The following is a 20,723-nucleotide window of genomic DNA, read 5'->3' on the forward strand; positions in this document are numbered from 1 at the left end:
AGATTTTCATAAATATTATATAAATTAAAATTAATATAGCATAGAAAGTTAAACTTATTTAAATTTGTTTGCTTCTTTTAAGTCGAGAAAAATATCTTTGAAATTTGAACTAGCTTAAATACACAATTTTTTCAATTGTCGTTAGCAAAGTACGATTGCCGAGTTGGTAAAACTTGTGTTTTACACGCTTGGGGTACGAGGTTCCAACCCGCGTATGATATAAATTTTTTGCATTTTTTCTTAATTCTTTTTAAGTTAGTATAAATTTTTAACTCATTTAGATTCAATAACTTCAATAAAGATCAATGATCCCATCACTTTAGTCGCCCCTTGCAAGAAGAAATTTCTTATTCATATTAAAATTATTTTACTATATTTAAAGTTTTAGCTTCGATGCAAAGCCGAGAANATATTTTAAGTTTTAGCTTCGATGAGCCGAGAAGATGTTTTTTTGTGAATATCATTTATTTTCTCTGCTCTAACTTGACCTACTTTTTTCAACGATACGTCCAATGACTACAATTCGTATCTAGTTGAAGATATTACTCTCAAAAATTGAAAAAAAAATTCTAATTTATCAATTAAACAGTTAGTTATTACATCGTCTCCATAAAGACAATTAAAATCATTAATTTCTAATGTTTTCAAAATATTTATTAACGAATGAAGTTTGATATGATAGGTTTCAACTACAAAATTAAATCATTTTACTTTGTAATTTAATAATTTTTTTACTCTATTTGTGTGTGCTACTACTAGACTATAATATTACAATTTTTTTTTGTAACATGTTGCTGTATAAATCATTTCTAAAAAAAATGATTGTTTTTTCTCCTGAATTAACAATTGATTTTTACAAATATAATCAAATTTTATAATACGCTCAATTGAGTAAATCTTTTTAACAACTTTGTTTTGATTGGTTCATTTAGTTAAAGTAAATCATTAAAATTAATTAAGTTCTCAACATTTCAATTGTAGAATCTTTTCAAACAACAAAAGTTATTAGGAAATTATTACTATTACTTCTATTTAAGTTATCTATTACCATAAAAATGCAAAAAAATATTGAGCTTTTCTGATAAATTTACAATAAATAGTAATTATAAAACTTTCTGACTGCATATTGATCTTAACGATACAATTTTTTTAATTGTCATAAAATTTTCTATTTAATTATGTCAATGTCAAACTTACCAATTGAGCTAAAAGTTATGGTAAAATAAATTTTTTTTTTTAATTATAAACATTTACAACAATCAACTTTAAACGATTAACAAAATTGGTTAAATATGTCATTTTCCTTATTTTTAACTTATTAATAATCAAATTAATATTAAATATTATATCAAATCAGTATTAATTTAAAACAATTTTTTTTGTTCTTAATTATTTTTTTTTATATGTAAAAACTATTTTTTAATAATATTAAAACTTAGAAGTTATAGAAAAAGTCTAATTGCACATTTTAAAACATCGCGAAAAGTTGATTTAGAATAGTATATTTTTGTTTCTGATGGAAGTTCCTTGTAGTCCAGTGTATAAAACTTATAACTTTGTTAATTGTTATAACTTTATCAAAAATGACCAAATCAGTATATTTTTTTTTATTTAGATGCATGTCTTTATCTATCATTTGGTTTTTTTTATAAATCTAACCCTTTACCTGCCCACAAGAGGGATTCAAAATATTAACTTTTTTTTTTTTAGTTAAAGTAAATCATTAAAATTAATTCAGTTCTGGATATTTCAATAGTAGAATCTTTTTAAATATCAAAAATTACTTAGAAATGATTACTATGATTTCTATTTAAGTGTTCTATTACGATAAAAATGCAAAAAATAATGAGTTTTTCTGATAAATTTACAATAAATAATAATTATAAAACTTTCTGACTGCATATTAATCTTAAAAATAACATTGTTTTAATTCTCATAAAATTTTCTATTTAATGATTCATTCTAGTCAACGAAGGAGTAATTTTGCAGAATAGCAGAAAAAATTCCCAACAAACTTTTTTTTTTTTTGTTTTAATTAGGCAATTGGTGGATTATTCCAAAAGCAACATCAACTCTTATTTCTTTAATTATATCATGATTAGTAGTTCTTTGATTTTAAAATATAATATTTGAATATATACTAATTATAATTATTAAATTTAGTATGAAATTGATATTTAATATTGTAATTTAAACGGAGAAATTATAAAAATAATAAAGAAGTTATATTTTGCTTTACTTTTACGTGTATAAAAATTTAAAGGGCTTGATACAATAATTTTCAATAAAAACTGTTTGTTACTATAAAAAAATGCACTGGACTACAAGGAACTTTCATCAGAAGCAAAAATATACTTTTCTAAATCAACTTTTCGCGTTGTTTTCAAATCTGCAAGTAGACTATTTCTATCACTTCTAATTTTTTATATTATTACTAATTATATATATAAAATAATAATTAAAAGAAAAAAAAATTTGTTTTCAAATTATTACTGATTTGATTTTTAATATGTTAAAAATAATCAGTCCAAATTTTCAATTTTAACCTATTTTTTTGGTTCTTTAAAGTTGATGAAAAATTTTTGATAAAGATTTATGAAAGTTTATAGTAAAATAAATTGAATATATTACCATAACTTTTAGCTCAATTACAAGTTTAAAATTGACATCTAGGCCAGTCAACAAAGGAAAAATTGCGGAAAAAATTTTGTTTTTTTAAAAGTTGAATTAAAATATGTATAATGACATACTAATAGTCCTCAAGATTGGAATTGAGCTTTTTTTTTAAATCCTCGCAAAAGTTCAAAAATATGAGCTTTCTTAATTTTCTCAAAAAAAAATATTTAACTTACAAAAAAAAGTTTCGCACAAAAGTTGTTTAAAAGACAATTATAAATAAAAATATAATCTTATATTTTTTCATTTAAACAAATATTTTTCGAGTTACATTACATTTAATATGAGTAATAAAATTTATATTCCATTTTTTTCATTTTACGGTTACTTTTTATCATGTTATACTTACATTAGACACAATGTTATAAATGCATATGTGTGTATGTGTGAGTTTATTTATTTATTGTATCATTAAAGTGTAGTGTATATTGAGATACAACCGATAGAGTAGGTAATTGATTTGACGCTATATTATTTAAACCCAACTAAACGCTAAATTGTACATTCCGAAATAACAATCATATTATGTCAATTGCCACCGGAATATCTGGTAATATTTTTCTTTTTCTTTGCCTTAATCCCAACTACTTGGGGTCGGGCACCCTTATCCTAAGATTCCACTTGACACGATCTCCCACATCTTCTACGCTCACATCAGCTGTCCTCAAATCGCATTCAATAGCATCCCTCCATCTCTTTTTTGGTCTTCCTCTATCTCTTCTTCCTTCAACATTCATTTCTATAACTGTTCTTACAGCTTTCGATTCTTCTTTCCTCATACCATGACTAAACAATCTAAGTCTATTTTCTGTCATCTTATCCACGATTGACGCAACACCTATACTTCCTCTTATATGCTCGTTCCTTATCCTATCTTCTCTAGTCACTCCACTCATCCAACTAAGCATTCTCATCTCTGCTACACTTATTCTCTGCTCTACTTTCTTATCAACCGCCCAACACTATTAACCATACATCATAGCTGGCCTCACAATTTCATACTAAATTTAAAAACTATAATTAGTATTTATTCATATATTATATTTTAAAATCAAAGAACTACTAATCAGGATATAATTAAAGAAATAAGAGTTCATGTTGCTTTTAAAATATTTCACCAATTTCTCTAAAGGAAACACTATCTACAGATTTGCATCGAAGCGTTTCTGATGACNATCTACAGATTTGCATCGAAGCGTTTCTTATGATAGTGATTTTAATCACTGTCAGATATCATCTATACTTATCTCATCTATGCCACGTCTATACTGTGCCTCGACCCCACTGTGCTACCGTTTTTTAATAATCAGGTTACACTCTTTGTAAAAAGCTGATACCTTTTTGAAATGTTAATCAAATTTTAATATTTTTATTTTGTAAATTTTTAATAACTTTTCATTTATTCAATGGTCAAAAACTTATAGATTTTTAGCAGATAATTATCTTATTTAATTTCACCAATGCATTACAGGCTATTCTGTTAGTTACATGAATCAAACATATAATTTCCATCTATAATTCAACAATGGTCTACGATTTGTTTTTATAAAATGTTGACTTGGCATATTTCTAAAAAAAAAAAAAAAAATTTAGAGATTTAGAGATTTAGGAACTTAAGAGTGAAATGAAATGTGTAATCTGTGAAATTAACTTAATTGTCTGTGGCTAGTAATCATTAAATCTAATAACCCTTAGAGTTATTTCAAAAAAAAAAAATATTTTAATTTTTATATTTCCTTATGTTAAATTATAATAAAACATTAACTATCGAAATTGAAATAATTTTTCAAAATGCAAAATTTTTACCAAATTAATTTTTTTACCTGTAGTACTCACTAAGTTATACCAATGTTCTGTAATATAGATGCTCTCCTTAAAACGCTTTTGCTTCAGTTTTATTTAGTCAAAGTGTTGGTCATATTCATTGTATGAATGTTTCCGTCTGTGTATAAGCATACTAATATTATATTTAATAGTTTTGTGTCAACTTGTAGTAAGGTAATCCTTTCTGATATAGAGTTAAATTGTCGTACGTATGGTTTAAGAGTCTCATGCACAACAAAGCCACATCTAAAGGAGTGTCCTTCCATGCGAGAGATATACACTATGTATATACTTCCCTACTTTTAGCTGACCTTTTCCTGGTCATCTTATCTATTAAAGAGCTACTATCTGTATTCCATATGTTTTAACACATCAGTAAGGTTTTGACATACTCCAGTTTTATAAAGGCTCAGTGTGTTCCAAGTTGTGATTTTAAGTCCAATTTCCGAATTTCGTATCTAGTCTTAATTCCATTTTTTTGTGTCTAAGGGCTGATTCCATGATGGTCTCAAAATAGGTGTTTCTGTTACAAGACAGGGTTGTTATCCCTGCGCCCAACCCCCAACTTGGAGGACCAAATTACAGAAACCATTTCTGGTTAAAGTAATGGCTATTGCAATGCATCAATGATGCATTGGATGATGGGGACACTATTTTCTTTACGCCGGAAACTTATTTCATTATTAATAAAAAAAATTAAAATTAAAATTAATAAGAATAAATGATTAATATAATTAATAAATATTATTTTGTTTAGTTATAATTATTTATTTTTATATGTATATTAATTAAAATATAAATAAATTCTATAATGAACATAATTACGTTTTATATTCATTAAGTTTATTTTTTTATTTTAATTAATATAATTATAAAAATAAACAGATTTAATTAAATTACAATATAAAATTATGTAACATTTTATTTTCAAAAATTAATGTATTGTTATTTAAAGTGCATTAATAATTTTAAATTTTATATGTGTATAAGTGTGCATTTTTTTTAAATTTTAATTTGTGTAATTATATGTTTTATATAATTTTTTGTGAATTATTTAAATTTAAAAATGCAGTGCATTTTTTAAATTCACATCAAGTGAATTAAATAAAAACATTATAAATTTATATGCATTAATAATAAATTATTGTTATTAAAAAGTAATATATTAATTAAAAATTAAGTTTTATGAATTTAAAATGTATTTATTTTATTACAATATATTACAAATAATTTTTAAATGTAAACATTAATAGAACACACACATTTATATAACGTACATGTTTATTGAACTTATACGTTGATCGAATAATAAATTTTGACCATATACCTAAAACTTTTGTATTCAATCCTGAGATTGAATAAAACTCTTCCTTATTACTTGTCTTCCTTTTTGATTCTTTGTAAGAATTATACCCTTAATTATTTGTTGCATATACTCTATTTGTGGTCTTCACACAGCATTTTTACCTTTTAAGCAGCCTTCTATAATTAATCCCAGTAACTCAACATATCTCAATATATTTCCAATCCATTAATTTCTCCTTTTCTTAATACTGTTGCATAGAGTTCTTCTTTTAGACATTTTTTCTAGTACTTCCTCAATTTTAACTATATCCAAAAAACTTATTTTCCTGCATTTATCTGTATCATTACGTCTCAAAAGCATCTATTCTTCTTTGTTCCCCTTTGGCATTTGTCCACGTTTTGCTACCATACAGCATTATGTTCCATACGTATGTCTTCAAAAGATTTATCCTGGTTTGTATGTTGATAATTATAGAACTAAAAAATCTTATTTTTTGGTTTAATGATATCTTAGCTTGGCATTTTCTCTTTATTATTTCTATTTTACTTCTGCCATCTTCACTTATTATGCTTCCCAAATATGTGAACTCTTCTACTTGCTTTATTGCTTGGTTATTTTGCAGATGTATTCTTGTCCCAATATTATTGTTTTTATTACATCCAAAAACTTTGGTTTTTTTTTTAATATTTATTTCATATTTTGTATACCTAATAGAACAATAGAATCCGTCCATGACGGTCAAATTTTATAGCCGAATATAACGACCGACTGAGATGCGTGATTATTTTTTTTTCGGATCCTCTAAAAAAATTTCACTCAATTAAAATTTTTTTTTCAATATTGTATTTATTTTGCAAGTAATTGAGTGGTTTATGATAAATTGATCACCCATATGTGATATTCCAATAGATAAATCCCATGACTATAGATTTAATAAATATTTATGAATGTGTTATAGCTTTCATTAATTATTCTGCCGGTAAGTCATTGAAACGGCCGATTTTAAAATCTTAAAAAAAAAAAATAATTTACATATCAATTTAATGCTAATAACATAAACTTATTACATGGTGAGCCCAGCCTAATTAGAGTACCCCTGCTATCTAGCTACGGTGCAAAATCTATCTACTGTAGCGCGGTCGACCACCAAGCGCCGGCGGTGAACGCTCTATCTTCCTTTTGGACGTCCTACACGAATCATCTCTATCCGTCAATCACGTGTTGTACACTGAAAGTTTTTTTTTAAATATCTATTATAAAAATACTTACTTGTATTTTATTTTTTTCCCTTCTGTTTAATTTTAAATTTCTTTTTTACTTTGTTTTTGTCCTCTCGGCCAGTGCCGTAGTATATATATTATTTAGACATCATTGTGTGTTAGTGATACTTCAATTATGTTTTTAATATCTATTGACACTAGAATTATCCGTGTCAAAATATATGAGTTTTAGAATTCGTTTTCAAAAAAATGGTTATTAAACTATAAATGACATGTTATTGACTTCATAGTAATATATTAATAATTAAATCATTCATTTTTTTCGTTTCATAATTGAATATTTTAAAATTCAATTGTTTTTGTGTCACACTCCAGTATTAATTAGAATATTTACAGGTATAATATATCTAGAAATATTATCTTAGTTAACAATTTTTTGCTAACTTTCAAAAACATTTCAGAGTTCGTTTTTGGATCTATTATTATTGTACTCTGTATAATATAATATATATAAATATATTTTTATGTTTAAAATTATATGTTCATTATTATTTCTAGATGATAGATTTATGCAGAACTATAAATTCGTTTCCATTAATATACATTGAAGATATGGTTGATATGTATAATAAATGTATTCAAAAGAATTCTTTGAAATTAAATGAATTAATTGATGAAGGCTTAAAAAATATTACTCCTAGTAATAAAAAGTCATTTCAGTATGCTGCAAATGTTTATAATGAATTATTACAGTTGACCAAAAATATTTCTACAAATTTAGAAGTAAATTATTTTGCTTTAAATTTTATTGTTAGTTTAATTTATTTTTATTAGTTTTTAGTTCTGTTTGTTATGTAAGATTAGAAGTTATAATTTTATATTATAATTTACATTTTTATTAATAGTTTTACCCTCTTTTTTAGTCCAATAGTTGCATTGCCAGTTCATCAAAAGGTAACTCTAGTTTAGCAATAGATAATAATACTGAAAAAAAAAAAGAAAATTGTTCCATTAGCCTCAACTTATTTAATGATGTATGTATCAATTAAAATAATAATTTTTAAAAATAATTAAATATTTATTAAGTTATTTTAATTATTATTTTCAATTGAAAAATTAAATTTTCTATTTGTTTAATGTATTCTTTTTATTTTGAAAATAAAATTTGTATTAATTAATTAATACACTTAATGTTTCAATTAAATGGAAAATATTAATGTCGAGTATTATATCAATTCTTTATAAATATTATTTTATTAGTATTATATGAGCTATGAATAGCCTAATACAATACTTGATAATTATGGAAACTGCAATCTATGTCCATTTAAATATTAATGTGCCTATATTTAATAGAACACTTTTTACTATTAAATTCTTAAACATTTTCTAATGAAAAAATAATAAAAATGGCTTTCTTAATATTTTTATAATAAACAAAACATGCAGTCATTTTTTTAAATATAATAAGTATTATTGAAAAATTTTTAAAAGTAACAAATCATGAAAAAAATGCAGTTGATCCATATTGATTTAATAACCTAAATACGTTTATGCGTATTATATATTTATGCGTATTTAATACGTAATATATATTTATATTACTTAAATTATACAGGGTGTTCAGTAAGTCAGGAAACGGGTATCTATTGTTCTCATTGTTACAAACAATGAACAGAACAATATACACCCTGTATATTGATCAATAAACTTATATAACTCCTTAAGATATTATTTTGGCAAATGATCCAAACAGTTCATATATTGACCATTTTCACAAAAAAATTGTGAAAATAACGATCTATGTATATTATTAACATTAACATAATGATAGTAAATTGCAAAAAAAATGTTTTTACTGTTACAGCTAATTGAAAAATGTACTCAAAATTTTAATTTTCCTAAGTCAAATATTAAATTAATAGATCAATTATACAAATCATTGCCATCAGAATTTACCGAATCTAAAATGTTTATTAGTTTGTTAACGGAAACAAATCAAAAAGTTTGGCCTGACAGTGGACATAGTTCATATGTGTATGTTCAGCATATTTATGAACAGCTGCAACAATTTAAAACTTCTGAAATGGTAACAGTTTTTTTAATATTGGCAATAGTAATTGAAAATAATAATAAAATTATTTTAAAGCTTATTTAAAAATTAAATAGCTACTTTTATTTCATAATTTCATAAATGATAAAAATGATAATTTAGAAAAAAATCAATTCTAATTTAGCACTTTGTTATAGCCTTAAAAGAATTTTCTAGTAATTACTTGCACAAAGCTATGTAAGCCTAATATCAGCTCCATAGAATATAAATTAGTAAACAATTCTAAAATTTTCATAAATTTTTAAAAGTTAACTTATGAAATTTTTATTGACTGTTCTTTACTCATATTTTTAATTATCTTTAACAACTTTATAAAAAATAGTTCTAGAGTTACCAATTCATGAGTTTAGAAATATATTTTACATAGTATCTAATATCTTCATTTAATAAAATATTTATGTTATTTTATTGTATATTTGTTTATTCATTATCATATTTAATGATAGTATAAATTTTAATTAAAATATTTTGAATAAATAATAATTTGAATAATTAACTAATATATTTTTTGTATTTAGTATCAAGAAAAAAATGTAAAATGTGACCATGAAACCATTGCAAAAGTAAATAGAAACATGAAAAAGCTGAAGAAAGCATTTAAGGTTATTGAATTTTTTTTTTATTTGCCCTTAAAATCAATCGTGTCCCTTTTTAATGGGGCTTCTTAATCTTACATATTCTGGGACATGTGATACGTCTGTCATCAAAAAAACGGATAGTGATTTCAATTATTAAAATTCAGTAGGCATAAAAATTGACTGTGATCGAGTCTCGAACCTCTGATAGTGTGCATTAAGCAACTATATGTTACTGACTTGGCCACATAGATAGAAAAGATTAATATTGTTATTCTGAATATTACAAGAAAATTATCCAGTAAAAATAATAATTAAATTACATTGATTTTTTTGTTTAGATAGTTAGAAAAAAGATAAAAATGTTGAATGAAAAGGAAATGAATGTAAGCGATGATGATGATTTTGATGTTGGATCTGCTTACATTTTAAGAGATAAGTTAGTTATTAAAAGAAATTACTGTTATTTAAACAGTCAAAATTTCTTTTAGTTTTCAACTTAAACATGAAATTTGTACTTAGGTATGAAAAGAAAGCTGTTGAAATATATAAAAAAATGTGTAAACTTAAAGAAGAGCCAAATTTTCTTGAAAATCCACCAATACGTTTCAAATCAACTAAGAACGTTTTGGTTAACAAAACAATTGAGAAATATTATAATATAAATAAATCATTCCCAGATTACTTTGAAGTATACACTTTGTTAAAAACGCTCAATGAAAAAAAAAAATTAAATTGGAGTGAAAAGGAGCTTAGTAGTATTTGTGAGTATTATTATTTTATTAACTAAACTAGGCTCCGCCTAGCTGGGGCCCTTCGAGCCTTACGCGCCGAAGGCACGTAAGCCTCTTCGGGCCGTCATCATAAGTAGACCACTGATTCCGGTAGAAATACCCGGCTACGCCGGGCACGATAAGTGTTTTTCAGAAAAAATATTGCTTCAGAATCAGTANGTGTTTTTCAGAAAAAATATTACTTCAGAATCAGTGAAAACTATAGAAAACTATATCTAAAAATGTTATTATTAAAATCAGGAAAATTCAAAAAGAGAATATAGTAAAATGTATTGGGTATAAGGTTGAAGCTTCTTAATGAGGTATTCCCTTTAGGCCTATTCAAAAATTTATTAGGAGGAAATTTAATATTTTTTACTTTGTTAAACATGTTATAGAAATTTTTTTGCTAAAATTAAAGTAATGATGAAAAAAAGGGACATTAGGTCCTTATATATTAGAAGTTGCCTAAAAAAATATTAATAGCGCTTGTTCAAGGAGGGGCCAATCTCTCTTAAATATACCCCTGTTATACACAAAAATTATTAATAGTCTAATTATAATAATTGTTTATATTATAGAATAATTAAAAAAAAATTTAGCAGGTTATTATAAGTGGCACACTGTAAATTTAAATTTAAATTAATATTAAAATAAAATTAATATAAAAAATAAAAATTTAATTTTGATAAATATATTGGTAACTGCAATTTAACGATGAACATCATAGTTATCATAGATGAACCCCAATTCAAAAGATAAACTCATAGTCTCATACATCATATATGAGAAAAAAGAAAATTATTAACTCTGTACTTAGTACTGTTCTTATAATGAAAGTACAAACTTAAATAATTATAACGTCATGAAATTTATATATAACATATAACATTCCTTGATAAAAATAGGGCAAATGCAAAATAGTGTCCTAATAATAATACATAATACACCATATAATTAAGGTTCATAATAAACGTATCAGCAGAAATGAATCACTGCGCATAATACAACCATGCGCGTGGACTTAAAAAAAAAAAAAAAACCTCGTAAAACGGTGAAAAATGAACGGATTGAATTGATTTTTTTATCATATCTCAGGAATGTCATTGGGCGGGTCTGATGAAAATTTCAAACCTTAAGTCGTAAAACGCTGGCGTCAGCGAGCGTTTTTCTCGAAAACGGTCGAAATTTTAAAACGCTCGCGGGCGAGCGGCAAAAATTTTCCGACCTTCGCCAATAATTTTCCCGGAGTCTGGTGACCGAGTACTTTCGTTGAAAAAAAAAATTTTGAAAATCCGAGCACGCTAAGTAATTTTCCCAGAAAAGCGTTTTTTTCCTTGTTCTATTATATAATAAGATATAATAGGACGCGTACATGTGTATTATTAGCAAACAGAAAAATCGTCATTTTCCGTTAAAATTTGATGAATTTCAAACGCTCGTAGCGGCCAGAGGTTTTGTTGGATCTGGGATTTTCCGATTTTTGGCGCTTCCTCGGCATGTACAGAACGCCGTGGTATGAATGCGAATCGTAAAAAAAATCGTTTTCATGTCGTAAAGTGTCGCAAGAATTTCGGGCGGCGCGCCCTGGCGTCTCGAGCGCATGAAAAAAAAAAAGCTCGTAAAACGGTGAAAAATGAACGGATTGAATTGATTTTTTTATCACATCTCAGGAATGTCATTGGGCGGGTCTGATGAAAATTTCAAAGTCGTAAAACGCTGGCGTCAGCGAGCGTTTTTCTCGAAAACGGTCGAAATTTTAAAACGCTCCCGGGCGAGCATCAAAAATTTTCCGACGTTCGCCAATAATTTTCCCGGAGTCTGGTGACCGAGTACTTTCTTTGAAAAAAAAAATTTTGAAAATCCGAGCACGCTAAGTAATTTTCCCAGAAAAGCGTTTTTTTCCTTGTTCTATTATATAATAAGAAGATATTTTAAGCATTTAAAATACTTAGTAAATTTAAGCTACTTTCAGGTGAAAGTACTCATTTTTCTTTAGATTTCAGGATATACATTTTTATAGTGTAACATGATTTAAAATTAAAATTTTTTGTTTTCTTTTTTATTTAGAGCTTTATTATTATATAGAATTATTTTATTTAGTTTCGTCTGTCATGTTATTGTCATCTAAAATAATTGGCTCTTCTAAAGTATAGTCAGGAACGCATAGTGCCTTAGTGCATTTATAAATTAAATTTTATTCTATTGAGAAGTGTACAGTTTTCCTGTCCTCTCAAGAATAAGTAGTAGTTTTCAAAAATGTTAATTATAAATCTAAATTATTCTAAACAAATTAATGGCATTGCTAGCTAGAGTTATCTAGCTGATAATCATAGTTTCATATAGACTAAAACTAAATAATTTTGGATAAAATTCTAATTTAAAATTTTATTGTAATAAAATAAAAGATTTTATTAATTAAATTTAAATAAAATTGATTAAGATTTTTTAAAATACATTTTCAAAGAATAAGACAATATATTGATTAACAGAGTCTACATTTTATTGTTCTTTAGGTTATTTATTCTATAACCCTTTTTAAATTGTAAAGGTAGGATACTTATTTTAAAAATTATAATGGATGCCAAATAAGTAGGGAAAAGAGTTTACATTGTTCTACTTGTTTGTTAATACAACCTGTTTCTTTATTAAATGAACATCTTATTTACTTTATTAACATATTGTTTCAAATACAGCTCAAGATGCATTTCTTAAGCTCGGAAAGCAGTTAAAAGTGTTGAGACTTAATGATTATTTCAGCAGTTTATCTGATATGATAACTGATAAAGATCCAGCAGAAGAGAATGAAGAATTGAAAAAAAAACTTGAAGAAAGTAATAAAAAACTTAATGAAGACTTGAATAAAGTAAGGTTTTTTTTTTATTAACAATAAAATATAAAAATTAAGCAAATTTCATAGAATAATTAATCATTTGTTTAGAAATTAAAATTACTACTAGTGATACAAAAATTTTTTTGAAAATCTAACACTTATTCTACTCACAAGGGAGATTCCCTTGTTCTCTGTAAATGGGGGAAATCCCACAAAAAATTACAAATTTAAAAATCGCTAATTTTCGACATTTTTTAAATTTTTTTTTATTTAAAACTGCCATTACTTTTTTAAAAATGACCGAATCAATATAATTTTTTTTTTTTGTAGATACTTTAGGTATTTACCTATCTTTTGATTTATTTTTGTGAACATTTGACCCTTTACCAGCCAATGGGAAAAGTTTCAAAATGGTAACTTTTTTACAAAAAATTAACTTTTTCAAGTTATTTTTTGAAAATGTTTTGGAAAGACTGGCACTTTTATATATACCATAAATTAAAGCTAATGTAATATACTTTAATTTAAAAAAAAAATTTGACTTCTGGTATTGTCTTCATGGTGAAAATGACTAACGTATACAAAAATATGCTATTTTTGTAAAAAAAATTCTTGACATTATATTTTACATTTTTTAACATTATGTTGCTATAACTATTTAAAAAAATCTATTTAAATAAATTACTATTTAAAACTATTTAAATAAATTTACATAATATAGTTAAAAATGTAAAATATAAAATCGAGAATTTTCGCACAAAAATAGCATTTGGTAGCCATTTTCACCACAAAGTCAAGTCCAGAGGTCAAATTTTTTTTTTTCATAATAAAGTACATTACATTAGCTTTAATTAAAGATATATATAAAAGTGTCAGAATTTCCGGAACACTTTCAAAAGTAAAGTTGAAAAAGTTGTTATTTTGAATCCTCCCCTGTGGGCTGATAAAGGGTTAAATTTATAAAAAAAATATACCAAACGATAGGTAAAGACATCAAGCATCTATAAAAAAAAAAAATTATATTGCTTTGTTCATTTTTGAAAAAGTTATAGCAATTTTAGGTAAAAAAAACCCAGCACAGTGGGGTCGCGGTATAGTGGGGAAGTTGCATAGTTGGATCCAGTATAGATTTAATCTGACAGTGATTAAAATCACTATCATAAGAAACGCTTCAATGCAAATCTGTAAATAGTGTTTAATTCTAAGAAATTGATGGATAATTACAAAAGCTACTTTAACCTTAATATTAAAATAGCATACGGTAACCATTTTCGCATAGAAGATAGGTGGACGGAACAAATTTTTTTTTTTATTTTATAGTACATAAAATAAACTTTAATTTTATATATGTTTAAAGGACGCAGTATTTCCGGAACAATTTCAAAAGTTAAGTTGAAAAAGTTCTATTTTTTATACAATGTTTCAAGTTTTGAACGCCCCCTATATATGAGGAAATTGTCCAATTTTAATAAAAAGTATGTCAAATGAAAGATGTACTATAATGTTTATAGGAAAAAAAAATTGTGCTGATAATTAGATTTTTCGAAAAGTTATAGCATTTTTAAGTTGAAAATTTAAAATCGAAAATCGAAAACTTTAACACAAAAATAGTGTTTTTTTAACTACGGCAGCCGTTTAAATGTAGAAAAAAAAGTGTCGGGACAAATTTTTTTTTTCATTTTATAGTACATAAAATAAGCTTTAATTTGATATATGTTTGAAGGACGCAGTATTTCCGGAACATTTTCAAAAATTAAGTTGAAAAAGTTAATTTTTGTAAAAAAGTTGCTATTTTAAATCCCCCCCAATGAGCAGGTTAAGTGATAGATTTTCAAAAAATGATATCAAATGAAATGTAGATATCTAAGGTTTTAGTATAAAAAAAATTATGTTGATTTGTTGATTTTTCAAAAAGTTATAGAAGTTTTAAGAAAAAAAAGTGAAAAAATTTCGAAAATTAGCGATTTTTAAATTTGTAATTGTTTTGTATATTTCTCCCATTTGCGGGGAATGAGGTAATTTTTACAATTTTTAAGAGTAATGTCTTTAACTAGATACGATTTGTGATCTTTTAACGTATCATTGAAGAAATCGGTTCGGTGAGAGCTGAGAAAAAGTGGTAACAGACACAAAAAAAACACATCATATTAAAATTAATACCTTCTCAGCTTCGCATCGAAGCTAAAATAGTCTTTAACACTATCCCGCTTTTCACTTTTTCTAAATCTTCATATGCTAATATTATTAAACGTAATATACAATCTGTATCAACAGACACAATAAGCATATTTGATAAGAGTTACAAGAATGACATGGAAAATTTGATGAAAGAAGCCACCCATCGAAGGCACTTTCTGTGGATTTTTTTTTTTTATTTTTATATTTTTATTAAAAGTTTTATTTGAAATTACCTTATCTTAAGAGATCACGACACCATTTACGCTTCAGACGTCGAGGGGGATTACCAGGTATGGAAGGAGTAAATAAGTTTTTTATATGTTCATTAGGGTGGTTATTTAGTTTAGAATGAAATCTTTTATAAAAAATTTTTGTTTCGTCGTTAATTGTTTTAAGTTGGATGTCAGTATGGAGGGTGTGATTAGACACGTAAGGTGGGGCGTTCATTATTTTACGGAGAGCAATATTTTGAAAAGTTTGTATTTTTAGTATGTTTGACTTTTTTGCTTTTCCGCAGAGTTGGAGACCGTATGTCCAAATGGGTTTGAGAAGTGCTTTGTAAATCAGGAGTTTGGTTTGAATGGTAGTGGAGTGATTATTGCTTATTAGAGGTTTGAGGAGACGGAAACGATGATTCAGTGCTAGTCTTTTAATTCTGATATGATGAGCCCAGGTTAATCTTTGATCAATAGTGAGCCCGAGATATTTGACTTTTGAAGAGTAAGGGATAGGAATACCGTAAAGAAAGACTCTAGGACAGGAAGCATGTTTGAGGGTGAAGGTAGTATGGATCTGGCTACTTCCGCAGTAATGCAAATCGAAGCCTGGTGATTTTTTAAGTGCGTATTTTTGTATAGCATATTTTACATCATTAGGTGTAAATGACTTGACAGGGAGCGACATTGGGAGAGGGGTATTTAAGAACGTTTCAACTAGATTCATGTTTTCAACATCTATGATATCAGCGTGTGGTTGAAAAGTATTAGCAAGATGATCCTTAAAGAGTTCAGCTTTTTCGGTATTCGAAATAGTTAAACTGCCATCTGAATTTTTAATAGGGAGATTTGGCGATTTATAGCGGAGTATTTGTTTTGTCTCTCTCCATAGGCTACTGTCTACGGAAGTGAGTTTCATTAAATGATTTTGCAATATGTTTGACTTAAATTCAGTGAGCAGTTTTTTTAGTGAATTAGCTAGTTTGTTGTAGTTAAGTTTATGGGAAGGTAAACGCGTGCGCTGGTATAGAGCTCTTGCTCTTCTTTTTTCTACAATTTTGTTACGTATATATTCAGGAAGTGGGCTTGCGGAAGGAGGTGCTGGCATAGTATTTGTAGCATACCATGCTGCTGTTTGTATTAAGTTAGTAAGATTGAGAACCGCTAGGTCTATACCATTGGGAGATTTTAATCTTGTATTAAGTTTAATATTTGTGTTGACTAATTCGTGAAATTTAACATGATCTGTGAATTTGTTAAATAATTTGTTGGATTCTTTAATAGAAGGGGAAGTATTGAGAGTTAGGAGTATCGAAGAATGGTTAGAATTTAAATCGAGCAAGTTTTTAGTAGAGTGGAATAAGGTGTTCGGTAAATTGGAGACAAAAATGTCGAGAATATCTGGATTTTTACGGGCCGAAGAAGGCCAGTAGGTTGAATCAGGTGGGGCTAGAACTTTAAATCTCTTAGTATTTATATAGTTGTATATGGTGACTCCCCGAGGATTATTCGCGCGGCAACCCCACGAATGGCGTTTGGCGTTAAAATCGCCGCCTATAATAAAGTTATTATTAAATGAGTTGAAGTAGTCGGCGAATTGAGTGTTTTTTATATTATGTTTTGGGGGTAAATATACAGCAGCAATGGAGAGTGACGTATTGTTTATCTTTAGATTAATAGCACAGGATTGGAAAAAGGATTGAGAAACCCTAGGCAAAGGATAAAATTTAATATTGGATTTAATAAAGATAGCAGCACCCCCATGCGCGGTATTGTCAGGGTGATTCGATTTAATTAAAGTATAACAGGGGATATGTATATGGGAGTATTTAGTGAAGTGGGTTTCCGAAATGAGGACGATATCGATGCGTCTGTTATTTAATACGGTTTCAGGGTCAAGGGCATGGTTTTTTAATCCATTAGCGTTATATTGTAAAATTAAGAGCGAATCGTCGGTGATAGATTTATTGTAGTTATTATTAGTCATTATTTGTCAATGAGCTTGGAGATTACTTTGGTTAATAGAGAAATTAGTGGATTTATAACATTTTTTAATTCATTTAAGAAATTGGTCAATAATTTGCTTAAATCAGGCGGCTGAGTATCAGTAAGAGGAGGTGGAGCAACGAAGGCTGGTGTATTGGACGTGGCCTGAGCGTAAGTTTGCGTTTGGGGAAAGGGATGATTACGGAAAGTGCGAACAGGTGGGTGGCTACTTTGTACATTAGCGTTTTGGGTATTAAGATTATTTTGAATACGATTACTAAGTGTGCTGGGTATCTTGCGACGTTGGAGTTCTTTATAAATTGTGCAGCCCCTGTAGTTGGCTGGGTGGTTTAGAGAGCAATGAACGCATTTTGGAGGAGCATCGCATGGGTTCAGGCAGGCGGTTGACTGATGATCTGCTCCACAGCGAACGCATCGAGGATCGTATCCGCAGTAGGTTCTGGTGTGTCCATATTGCTGGCAATTGAAGCATTGGGAGATTGACTTCGGTTTGTATGGTTCAACGATTTTTATTTTACAATGAAGCAGTGAAGACATTTTAAAAATTTCGAAGGATTTCGATGTTGGTTCAAGATCAACGAAAAATAACGGGAGGGGATTTTTATTGACTTTATGTAGTACATTGATAACTTGCCTTACCTCGTAGTGGCGAACTTGTAACTCTTCTTTTATTAGATTTAGAAGCGTGGATGGGTGGAGGTTACGTATAATTATCCGGAGTGGTTTATCCTCCTTGAGCTGGTAAGTATGATACTCGGCTTTTTCAGATTTTAGGTAATGTACTAATGTTCTGTATGCATTAGGGTCCATAGTTTGAATTTTCAATGAGTTTGTTGACGATTTACATATAAAATTGTCGACGCCTATAAACTCTATTAAGACTGTGCAAAGTGCGGGAAAATCTTCGACACCTTTAACAAATATTGATGGAGGAGATTTAATAAGTGTGTTTTCATTATTCATTATGTTATTTTCAGCATCATTTTGAAGAGAGTTTGTAGATATATTTACAGTAGTGGGCGGGTCGAAAGGGTCATCTTGAGCAAGCAGTTCGAACCTGTTGCGTGAAGCAAAAATTTTTTTTTTTATTTGTTTATTGTTTTCCTTTGTATCCAAATTCGTATTCGGAGATGAGGGATCGGATTGTGAGTTTGAGGAGTTGGAGTGTAGACGTTTGTTTGTTTGTATTGACCATCCAATGTCTATAGTATTAGCTTCTGAGTTCATTGGTGTAGTTGCTTTTGCGATAGTAATCGACGGAACGGTTTTCGTCGTTTTGTTATTAATTTTATTATTAGGACTGTTTGGTTGATTATTTTTCATGGTGATTTCGATAGAGAGTTAATGTTGGACTTGGGTCGAGCGATAAATTAAACATTACCGGCAACTTGATAACGCGTGAGCGCAAGGCACAACGGCGAACACTAAGACTATGCTATCGGAGCATATAAGCGGTGTGCGAGACAATATACGTGCGGACTGTACGGCGTCTGGGCACGAACTGCACTTAGAAGTGATAGAAAAATTCAATTGCATATTTGAAAACATCGAGAAAAATTGATTTAGAAAAGTTCATTTTTGTTTCTGATGAAAGTTCCTTGTAGTTCAGTGTATACGACTTATAACTTTATTATAAGTAACAAACATTTTTTATTGAAAAGTATTGCGTCAATGTCTTTTAATTTTTATACTCGTTAAAAATAAAGAAATATACAACTATTTTATTATTCTTATAATATCTCCGTAAAAATTACAATATTAAATTATTGAATATCAATTTCATACTGAATTTAATTACTAAAACTATTATTTATTCATATATAATAATTATAAATCAAATAATTAATCGGGATAAAATTAAGGGAATAAGAGTTATTGTTGTATTTGAAATAATAACCTTTTTTTTATTATATAAGTTGTTCAAAAGTTAGATGTCTTATGACATAATGTGTTTGACATAATGTCTTACTAAAATTTATATGGCAATGTGATAAAATTTTCTGGAAATTCAGATTATATTGAAAGGAAATTGTAAGGTTGTATTACCACCTTACAAAAATATTTTTATAAGTAATAAAATAATTTAATAATAATTTGTTTTGTTTTATTATATATTTAAATAAATGCAGTGTTTTATTTTTTATTTATTATATTCATATGACTATTTGTTGTAATAAATATCAAGAAAAACATTAGATATTAATTTATGAACTATAATTTTTATTTATGTTTATTTCTTATAGTTGACAAAAGAATTTGAGTGTAAACAAGAAGAACAGGAGGAAACTGAAGGTTCAAGTCTTAATAACACAGAATGTGAATGTAGTAGTAATGATGAATTTGATCATAAAAAAATAAAAAATAATGTATTAAGAGAGAAACCTAAAATGATTTCAACTAGAAGAAAACAATCTCCTAATTTCAATAGTGATAATAATCTAGACTCAACAAATATAAAGTCTGAAAATAATTTATCTGTAGATTTTAAACCCTGTACAGTACAGTTAACTCCATTGAACAAAATTAAAATTAATTCAAATAATGGTACAAATAATGAACCAAAGCATGTAACTGAAAACTTAAACGATGTTAACAAAATATTTGATGAAAAATTAGTTGAAAACTGTACTAACAAAGAAAATAATTTTACTTGTAAGATTGACTTAGACACACAAGAAGAATGTCAAAGTATTAATAATGTAAAAATAAATGATACTGATAAACTTAAAATTAATGAGGTTCATACTAATAAAAATAATAATATATTACAAGCTGACTCTGAAGTCTTACAAAAAAAAATTAATACTGATAAGTTGATAGAAATGATTGAACATGATGATTCTGAATCTGATATAGAAATAACTATGTGTAGTGTTAATGATAATGGAAATTTAAGGAAGCGACTGAAATTTCAAAATGACCCCAAGATAAATTGTAAGATTTTATTATTTAAATATATTCTTATTTCTAATTATTAAATCTATACTAATCTAACTAACTTGG

At 27.1% G+C, this 20,723-nt stretch overlaps 1 protein-coding gene across 1 annotated transcript in view; it reads left to right on the top strand.

Annotated features, from left to right (window-relative positions):
* LOC126895881 (metacaspase-2-like) overlaps window positions 1-20,723 on the top strand; it is a 28,522-nt gene that overhangs the window by 4,028 nt on the left and 3,771 nt on the right. The window contains exons 3-10 of the mRNA XM_050668177.1: window positions 7,585-7,809; window positions 7,950-8,060; window positions 8,894-9,115; window positions 9,658-9,741; window positions 10,056-10,153; window positions 10,237-10,478; window positions 13,184-13,353; window positions 19,964-20,654. Of these exons, the coding sequence (XP_050524134.1) occupies window positions 7,585-7,809; window positions 7,950-8,060; window positions 8,894-9,115; window positions 9,658-9,741; window positions 10,056-10,153; window positions 10,237-10,478; window positions 13,184-13,353; window positions 19,964-20,654 (1,843 nt within the window). The remainder of the gene's footprint in view (window positions 1-7,584; window positions 7,810-7,949; window positions 8,061-8,893; window positions 9,116-9,657; window positions 9,742-10,055; window positions 10,154-10,236; window positions 10,479-13,183; window positions 13,354-19,963; window positions 20,655-20,723) is intronic.

Source organism: Daktulosphaira vitifoliae, unplaced genomic scaffold (genome assembly GCF_025091365.1).
Source record: "Daktulosphaira vitifoliae isolate Bord-2020 unplaced genomic scaffold, ASM2509136v1 Scaffold_1, whole genome shotgun sequence".
NCBI lineage: Eukaryota > Metazoa > Arthropoda > Insecta > Hemiptera > Phylloxeridae > Daktulosphaira > Daktulosphaira vitifoliae.